At 33.1% G+C, this 9,708-nt stretch overlaps 1 protein-coding gene and 1 non-coding gene across 2 annotated transcripts; both read right to left on the reverse strand.

The window, feature by feature from the left end:
* Window positions 1-4,217: 4,217 nt before the first annotated feature.
* Window positions 4,218-4,324, reverse strand: LOC136216212 (small nucleolar RNA R71). Its single transcript, XR_010683202.1, has one exon. It is a non-coding gene; the product is annotated as a small nucleolar RNA R71 (small nucleolar RNA).
* A 2,820-nt stretch (window positions 4,325-7,144) lies between these two features.
* LOC136230417 (GDSL esterase/lipase At5g62930-like) lies at window positions 7,145-9,406 on the reverse strand. The gene is made up of 6 exons (XM_066019484.1): window positions 9,198-9,406; window positions 9,029-9,106; window positions 8,792-8,932; window positions 8,307-8,383; window positions 7,844-7,990; window positions 7,145-7,467 (listed from the first exon to the last, which is right to left on the reverse strand). Exons 1-6 carry the CDS (start codon window positions 9,294-9,296, stop codon window positions 7,296-7,298), a joined length of 714 nt encoding a protein of 237 aa, XP_065875556.1. The 5' UTR covers window positions 9,297-9,406; the 3' UTR covers window positions 7,145-7,295.
* Between the last annotated feature and the right edge of the window lie 302 nt (window positions 9,407-9,708).

Raw genomic sequence — 9,708 nt, forward strand, 5'->3', positions numbered from 1 at the left:
CCGTTACCCAAAAAACGGAAAATGGCTTAACACCGTGGCAAGGGGTAAAATTGGAAAAACGATTTTTTTCTTCTTCCTCTCCTTTCTTTTCTTCTTCTTCTTCTTCCTCCTCTCTTTTCTTCTTCTTCCTCTCCTCTCTTCTCTTCTTTTTCTTTTTTTCTTCTATTTTTTTTACGTTTCGATTCCAGGAAGAAATCTGGAAAAAATTTAGAAATCTGGACCAGATTTCTGGATTTTTTCCAGAAATTTCCAGAAATATGGAAATTTCAAGAATTTCTGGAAAATTTTCCAGAAATTTCCCAATTCTGGAAATTTTCAGAATTTCTGGAAATTTCTAGAAATCTGAAAATTTCCAAACAGAATCCTAGAATGGAACTTAAAAAGAAATATAAGAAAAAAAAGAAGAATAGAAGAGAGGAGGAAGAAGAAGAAGAAAAGAAAGGAGGAGGAAGAGGAAGAAGGAGAGAAGAAGAAGAAGAAGAAAAATAAAAAAAATTCGTTTTTCCAATTTTACCCCTTGCCATGTCATCCATTTTAACAATGTTAAACCATTTTCCGTTTTTCAGGTAACGACGTATAACACGCTCCTTTTTTTGTAAAAACAACCCACATAGGTTTTTTTGAAATCCATGAAACCGCATGGGTTTTTTTTTGGAATTTACCCTAAATTTAATAAATGAAGAAAAAAATATATGATTTTTAAAAAATTTATTATATTTAATGTTAGTTTAAAGACTTTATATTAAAAAAATAAAAATTTAAGAGAATAAAAATACATTTTTAATGATTAGTATATATATTTATATAAATTTTGGTGTATATATACTTCATAAATTTTATTAAAATTATCTAGATTAAATTTGAAATTAAAAAATAATTTTTTATGTAAATAACTAGGGATAATTTGGACTTTCATCCACAAAAACAAATGAAGAACTAACGGGTCGATTAAAATAAAATTTAAGAACCTTATAATAATATGATGGACCTATTAGTATGTTAAGCAAAAACATAAGGACTTCATAATTATTTACCTTTAAAATTAATTACAATTCCATTTTAAATCTTGAGTCGGCTTATATAGGAGTTAAATTCAAATTCAAAGATAGTCATAATTATAAGTATTAAAGCCCTATTAAAATTTTGTCATATGTCTTAATTAGGGATCAGACTAAACAGTAACGAGTGGAGTATTTCCGAGGTGTTCCTTTGAAGATCGACGTCCCTGCACCGGGAACGATCCCTGGGAACATTCCGATGATCAAGTAAGTGAGGGTATAATCAAGGTGCAATCAGTGTAAGTAGAGAGAGAGTGTGTGGGCATACCTTTATAGGACCCTTTGAGGAGGTTTATATAGACTTCTTGTAGGTCTAATGGGCCTGTGGTGTATCAAGCTAGGTGAAGTGGGCCCGTTGGTCCTGGGCTTGGTCCAGATTCCTAATCATGTCTCATATATGCTATTATTTGGTAACATTTTCCCTATTAGGTATTCTCATGTGTGACATTTGACGCATTTTGGATGAAAAATTATCCAATTTGTTAATTTTTTCGCATGTTACAGTTTTTTACATGGGACATGTATATGTGCCAATTGTTTTATTTTTTTCCATACAAACTTAATATGTGGATAAATAATGAATTAGTTTTTTTTCTTATTTTGCACATATAAAGTCTATGTGTATATGTCACGTGTCAAAAATTGTGTCATGTAAGAAGAATTAATAAATTAGATTATTTTTCATCCAAAATTGGTTAAATTTCACATAGGAGAATACCACAAAGGGTGAATTTAACCAAATGATGGCACATGAGGCATATAGCAATTAATGTTGGATACAACTCGGGGCCAAATAAGCCTTTATGTCTAATTATAAACAAAAAATATGGAAATTAAGCAATACATTAATATCATGTTTTCCATTTACACATATTAACAACTTAACATATGAAATCCTTGTAATGCTAAATATTTTATTATCATTTATTCTATTTTAATTTCAGTAATTATTAAATTTTATTTTTAGTGGAAAGGTAAGTTAATATTTTTAATTTCAATATTCTAAGAGAAATTTTAATAGTTTCCAATAGGAACCAATTTACAGTTTAGAATTTAGAATTTATATTATAAGACTATAAATAATTGATTGAAAAATATTTAATTAGTAAATTACATAAGTTAGTATTTTATTGATAAAATATGATATTTGTGATTGCAATATTGATTCGAAATACAAATGACTTTTTATTTTACTTTTTTTCTTGAAAGATTCCTTTTTAATTTTTATGATTTAAATAAAAACTTGAAATGACCGTTAACCTCGATATGCGAGTATATCTATATTTTGCATATTTGCAATAACATTTTGAGAAAATAATTTAAGATCTTTTTTACTTTAATAATATTATTATTATATTGGAATTTTCTAACTATTATTGTTGCCTAAAAAAAGTAAAAAATATAAGTTAATTAAGGATAGTTGTTATTTCGGCCAGTGAACTAGCTGAGGAACATGTAGACAACAAAACTAATTACTTGGAAGCAAATACGAAAGAGTTTTTGGCACATTATTATTAAGCTAAGAATATATTAAAATTAATTACAACTCCATTTTAAATCTTGACTCGACTCATATAAGAGTCAAATTCAAAGTCAAAGATAAGCAAAATTATAAGGACTAAAGCCCTATTTGGCACCTAGTATCCAAAATTTTATCATTTCCCCATATGCTATTATTTGGTAACATTCTCCCTGTTAGGTATTCTCATACGTGACATTTGACCCACTTTGGATGAGAATTTATCTGTTTTGTTAAATTTTTTGCATGATATAATTTTTAATACATGGCATGTACACGTTCCAATTGTTTACTTTTTTTCTATATAAACTTAATATGTGGATAAATAATGAATTAATTTTTTTGATTATTTTTCGCATATAAAGTTTATATGGAAAAAATAATTAAAACAACGGTCAGGTGTACATGTCACATGTCAAAAATTGTGTCATGCAAGAAGAATTAACATATCAAATAACTTTACATCCAAAATGAGTTAAATGTCACATATAAGAATACTACAACATAAAAATGTAACCAAATAATAGCACATGAGCCAAATAACAAAATTTTGGATACTAAAAATGGCAAATAAGCCTTTATGCCTAATTATAAACAAAATACGGAAATTAAGCAATACATCTATGGGCCTTCAAAATAAAAATTTATTCTTTAAATAAAGTTCTGAAAAAATAGCCCATATTTCGTGTGACTAACTCACATGTCATGTGAGTTGTATAGGTTCTCAACCACACATGTCAATTGCCACTCCACACGACGTGTGGAATAGGCACACAGTGTGTGAGTGGGAATCTGAAGCTTCTGGCCAAAATAAGCTAATTCACACGATATGTGACATAACGCACATATCGTGTAAAGTATAAAATGAAACGAAAAGTAGAAGTAAAAAGGCACCAGATACCGTGTGGCCTATTCCACATGCCATGTGGCCTAGATTTCTAGTTAGCAATCACCCGTGTGCAAGTACGGTTCCGCGATACGGGACGATCAGAACTCTAACACCCGACCCTAAATGGTATTAGGTATGAAGGGAAGACAACATGATGAACGACTATCAGTCTAAAAGGCGAACTTATTATGTACGAATCGACCCACTTAGACCATAAGAAACACTTATTTAGGCTGCCTAAAATTTATTTATTTATTTGGCTTGGACTTGATAATTCTATCAAGCTTCCCGATGAGGATATAGATGAAGAGATCGAAGCAGATCCACCACCACAAGCTTAACATGTGCAAATCCTTGCTGCAGAAGTAGTCATGGCAAACCAAAGGCCCTGGATGGATACAGAGCTATCAGATGTAAATCGGCACAACTCTACGATCATTATACCTGATGAGGGGAATAATATATTCGAGGTGAAGGCGGCAATGATCCATATATTGTAAGCAACAATTAATAGGAAGGAATGGCCCATGAAGATCCGCATAGCCATATGCAAGATTTTCTAACTATGTGTGACACTTTTAGAAATGCAAGGGTTGTGATGGGTGATGTGATCAGAGTAAAGTTGTTCCCGTTTACATTGAGTTATCGAGCAAAATAGTGGCTGAAGAACTTACAGCCAGGAACCATTCGTATTTGGGATGGGTTGGAAAAATAGTTTCTAACAAAATTCTTTCCACCCAAGCAACTCATCAAATTAAGAAATGAAGTCACCCTATTCCAGCAAAAGAAAGATGAAAATCTATCGGAAGTATGGGAAAGATTTAAGGAATTATTGAGGCATGCACCGAACCACCAAATTCTGTTATGGATGGAAGTCCAAATGTTTTACAATGGTCTCACTAATTCATTCAAGAGTGTCTTCGAATCTATGGTGAATGGTGAACCTGATTCCATGTCGACTACATATATGTATGCATTAATCGAGATGACATTGTCTCAAAGTTACAAATGGCATTTTGAGTGACAATACGTGAAATCAAGTGAGATGTGTCTCAACTAGCTATTCAAATGACAGAACTAATAAAGCAAATCGCTAATTTAGTAGTACAAGCTACTCCCGCGAGTCCACCAGCAAAAGTTTTAGTATGTACCTTCTATGGTGATAATCATAAGACTATTGATTGTGCAGCTAATGAACCTAATCTTGAACATGTTGAGTATGTCAATAATCAGAGACCACAACAACACAACCCATACTAAAACACATATAATACATGATGGAGTAAGCATCCCCAACTTTTCATGGCTACCAAATCCAAATCATCCTACCACTATTCAATCTTAACTGATGAATCAGAGCCCGCAATAGTATAATCAAGCCAGGAATCCACCGCCACCACAACTTGTGCAAAAAGAAAAGAAACCCTCGATGGAGGAAATTATGACTCAATTCATCCAATAAACACAAGCTTCCATAAAAGGGTTTGAGACACAAATGCACCAGTTGTCTAGCATGCATTGTCTCTACCATAAGTAAAGGAACTCTGCCAACCAAGGTCGAGGATAACCCCAAGGACAATGTACTCGCCATCCTTTTAAGGAATAGCAAGACTGTATCAACTGTGTACATAATGAGTGAAAAGAGAGAGTGTCATCTAATGCACCTAAAGAAAGCACAAATGCGGAAGAAAAAGAAACCACTACTCTAGAAGTAAGTAAATTGTCACATGTGCCAATATCAACAGTTTCACCACCTGCTCTGCAGAAATGAACGCCATGACCTGAACCCGAGGTTGAACAACTCTCAACTAAAAGTATTCCAGCATCTATGACCATTGTGCCACTATATATAAATATGTTCCACCATACCCAGGCAGATTGGAAGGGAAAGATATGGATGTACACTATAACAAAATCTTGAATAGTACGAGGAAGTTAGAGATCAGTATGCCTTTCATAGAAGCACTCACCGAGATGCCTAGGTATGAAAAATTCCTCAAGGAGATGCTTCAGGACAAGTACAAACTTGAAAGTGTTGCGACTGTGAAACTCAACAGAGGTTGCTCATCCATTCCCCAATGCAAGTCGTCATTACCAACTAAATTGAAAGATCCAAGGAATTTTTCTATCCATGTACCATTGACAATTTAACTATTGACAATGCATTGTGCGACCTAGGAGGTAAATCCTATACCATATATCGTATATAAATGTTAGGCCTAGGGGAACCAACTCCCACTAGAGTGTCTTTAAAATTAGTAGACATATCAATTAGATATTCTAGAGGCATAGTGGAAGATGTTCTCGTCAAAGTGGATAGATCATATTTTCGGTCGACTTCATTATCATGGATATTGAAGAAGATTTCCATGTACCTATAGAGACTATTTTTTGCTACTAGAAAAGAACTTATAGATGTACAGAATGGGGAATTAATTTTTTTTTTAAAAAGTAGCACTTAGAATGAATGATGCAATGAAACATTCAAATGCTAGTGATGATAAACGCTATTTTTGGAGGATTTTAATGGGCACAATGGTTATCACATGCGGGAATATGCATTCGAGGAAGAAGAAGGGTTGAATATGGAAGAAAGTGATTTTGATGAAGAAGAGGCACGAGAGTTGAGTGCTTGTACAAGTTAAACGTCTAGTTGAAGAAGTGAACTCAAAACTCGAACCAGACCAAACATAGAGAATTATTCATTTCATGTGCATCCAAAATTTACATTTATGATAGTTTAAAAAAAAGTTTTTTATATGCCGCTCACGTTTTTTGGCTCCTTCCCAGACCGGAAGTTCGCTTCCGGCAATTTAACTACATAGTAACTGTAAAAACATTATTTCCAATTGTAAAAGTACATTTCAAATACAAGAAATAATTAGTGTTCTTTGAACTGAGTTAAATGTTCACGACTACTAATTTAACAAGTAAAAATGTAATCTGACTAAAAATAAATGATTAAAAATCATGTGTTAAAATTAAAAATTAAAAACTCAATTCAACAGTCTCAAAAGTTGTTTTCCCATTAAATAAAAAATATAATTTATTTGATGCATTTCTTTAATTATATTTCCCGTTCATTCTATTTTTCTTTCCCCTTAATTTGAATATAAAATTAATGGCTTAATATATCAGTTGCCCCGAATTTGTCCAAAAAATTTGATGACCTATTGAACTTATATGATTTCTCATTACCTTCCTAAATTTGCTTAAAATGTCATGATTAAGTCCCTAAATCTATAAAAACGACATAAAAATGTACAAAATTGAAAGTTAATTTGTTTTAAAGACTTAAAATCATGAATTTGGCCTTTATATTTTAAGTTTTGAAATTTTTTACGGATTAGACAAATTGTAATTTATACACTTTAAACAAGTTTAGAGGTAAATGGATCACTCTAGGCAAGTTCAGGAGACCAATAGGTCACTTTAAACAAATTCAGGTGGACAATATATTATTTTAAACAAGTTGATAGGGTTAACGAGACACCGTGTAAAGTCAGAAGGTCAATCAAGTTTTTTAGACAAGTTCAGGAGCTTTTCATGTATTAAGCCAAAATTAATAAATGAATTACTTTAATATTCACACGTTTGAGACTCACGTTTAAAATCTTTGCATATATTTACCTTATGCAAAGCAGTATAAAATTATAGAAAAAGTTTCAACACCGTATACAAAGGGAAAGGAAGAATTTATATATAAAGGCAATAGGCGATATGAATAAAACTAAATGCTTTTCTGTAAATATAATCACCATTGCAGCAATGCTCAAACGATCAAGGCTTTCATCCAATTCATACAACAGCCAAAATGACAACATTTCTGCTATAAGCATTGTAGCTGCTGGAAAGCTTTTTCAGGGTTCTGCCCATCAATTTTCGATTGATGAGGAAAATCATACGGCATTTGTTCAGCAGCGCGCCACGATTCGCGGAAAACTCCTATAACTTCTTGGCTCACCACCGAATTACCTTCTGGTGTCAGGTGCAATCCATCCCTGTAAATAACATGCCAGTTACTATCACCCCATAACTACATCTTTTAAATTGATTTGATGCATTAGTTCAACAATGAAATAGCCAACAAACGTCAAATCTGGATAGAAACTTTAGTAATTGCACTTGCAATCTACACTTATTTCCTATGAAGAATCATATAGAGGACAAGATGTAGTCATGGTCCTTGCAAGGATGATACTTAGAAGAAAACATAAAAATTGTTGTGTACAAGGAACTTTATCGCTTTTTTACATCTAATATGTTAAAATAGACTACAATTTTTGGAGTGTACTTTCTATTATTACTACCTTAGAATCATGTTCAATCATCTACAAAAATTATAAGGGTGTACTAGAAGCAACTTATATCTCAAACCTTAGAAATTTTTTCTGCCAACCCTCTGTTTCCTGCATCTTGGACCATATGTCAATGGAGCGGATACCTAGATCATTTGTTAAGTCAACACATTGCCTCGCATAAATGCCTGCCATTTCATTTGTCCTTTCTGGCAATTCCATAGATCTGAAGGACATAGTCATAGGATTATTCCAAGTTCTAATAAGAGATCATAACAAATACTTAGACAATGAACTGTTAGTGAGCTCTCAACCCTATGAAAAGAAAACATCAATTCGCAATCTTAAATATCATGTTCTTGGTTGAGGACTGAACTATTGAAAATTATAGATTCCAACAGATAACATAGCTACTTGGAAATAGGGCAATTAGTAAGCTCAGTTGCACCACAATCTGCAGAATCCGCCTCTATCCATGTTTCTGTGTTTGTGCATCTGTGACCAAATGTTATGTATATCAGTACATAATAAAGAATACATACTTGGAAGATGCTTTGCGCCCTTGTTCATCAATTGGTGGTGGAGTGATAAGCACAACTAGCATTGCAGGCGAGCACTTCTGAAAACAAGTTCCACAAATTGAATAAGAAATCAAACAGTTAACAGCATGTCAATAGCCTACTCATATTCTCTAAAAAAATGCTGAACTGAATGCATAATAAATTCTGAACTTGAAATTAAAACAAATCAGACTGCAAGACATCGATGAATAAATTCACCAGCACAAGTGTGAAGGAATATATCAAGAAAAATAAATAAAAAGCACATAAAACTGTTGACTTTTATTGTTCAACTACTTTAGCAATTGCAGAGGATCTTCCCCAATAAAAAGAGCTATGATGTTAAAAGAAGTGATCTAATAAATTACATTCTACAAGCATGTTTCCCTTGGTTTAGTGACAAGTTTTATAGCAGCTGCGATTATTGCTCTAGTGTGATCTAAGTAACAAAAACATAAGAACAAAACCTTCAAATGCAGAACAATTTTCCGTAGATTCTCCTTGTATTCCTCCACAGGAACATGTTGCCTGTCACTACTTCTCCCTTTAAGAGCTGCATCATTAGCCCCAAAGAATACCGTCACAGCAGCTGGATGTGTTGTGGTATTCTAGCAACATTCATACCAATCGAAAAACAAATTCACTTTGAATTTCAGAATCGATAAAAAGAAATTGGGGAACAAAACAAAGGATGAAGAACTCACAAGAGGGAAAATGTGACATAACAAGAATAGAGCCCATCTAGTGTTGTAACCCCCATATCCACGAACCAAAACATCAGCCTATTATTGAGAATCATGATTGACAATTGAATTAAAAAATTAAGCAAAATGTAGAGAGAAATGTAGGATATGGGAGGAAACAAGTAACAACCTTGCGGGAGTAATTGTCAGCGAGAGAAGCACCCCAACCTCCAGATCTAAAAGACTGCTCTGTTATTGAATCTCCAAACAACGCTATCTCTGGCCTCATTTTCTCTGTACTCTCTGTTTTCACCTTCAATGTCCATCGGAAGATATAAGAGGGTGGTTGGTTGGTGGCGGCGTTCTTTAATGCGTCGTTTAGTTTCTCTGATCCTTCTATGGTGGAGGCGGCCAAGGAAAGGAAATTTCAAAGCTTGTCAATTTATCAAATAGAATTAGTGCCCGCTGATTCAGCTTTTGTAGTTTTTTTTTTTTTTTTTTTTACATCATTTCACCTCTTAACTTCTCTGAAGAATTTAATTAGCCATGTGAACTTTCAAAGTATCCCAATAGCCCTCTCAAGTTAGCCCTCTGAACTTGCGTAATATGTAATCAATTAATCACTCGGTCACAAATAAAGTAAGTTAAATGCGGAAGATTTATTTCACGCATCTTAGAATGTTATTACATAATTCAAAAAT

Source organism: Euphorbia lathyris, chromosome 1 (genome assembly GCF_963576675.1).
Source record: "Euphorbia lathyris chromosome 1, ddEupLath1.1, whole genome shotgun sequence".
In the NCBI taxonomy this organism is placed as follows: domain Eukaryota; kingdom Viridiplantae; phylum Streptophyta; class Magnoliopsida; order Malpighiales; family Euphorbiaceae; genus Euphorbia; species Euphorbia lathyris.

Coding starts and splice junctions, on each gene's coding strand:
- LOC136230417 (XM_066019484.1), bottom strand. CDS start 9,296: ATGAGGCCAGAGATAGCGTTGTTTGGAGATTCAATAACAGAGCAGTCT. Junction 8,933..9,028: donor TATGTCACATTTTCCCTCTT/GTGAGTTCTTCA, acceptor GAATGTTGCTAG/AATACCACAACACATCCAGC. Junction 7,468..7,843: donor TGGCAGAAAAAATTTCTAAG/GTTTGAGATATA, acceptor TGTTATTTACAG/GGATGGATTGCACCTGACAC.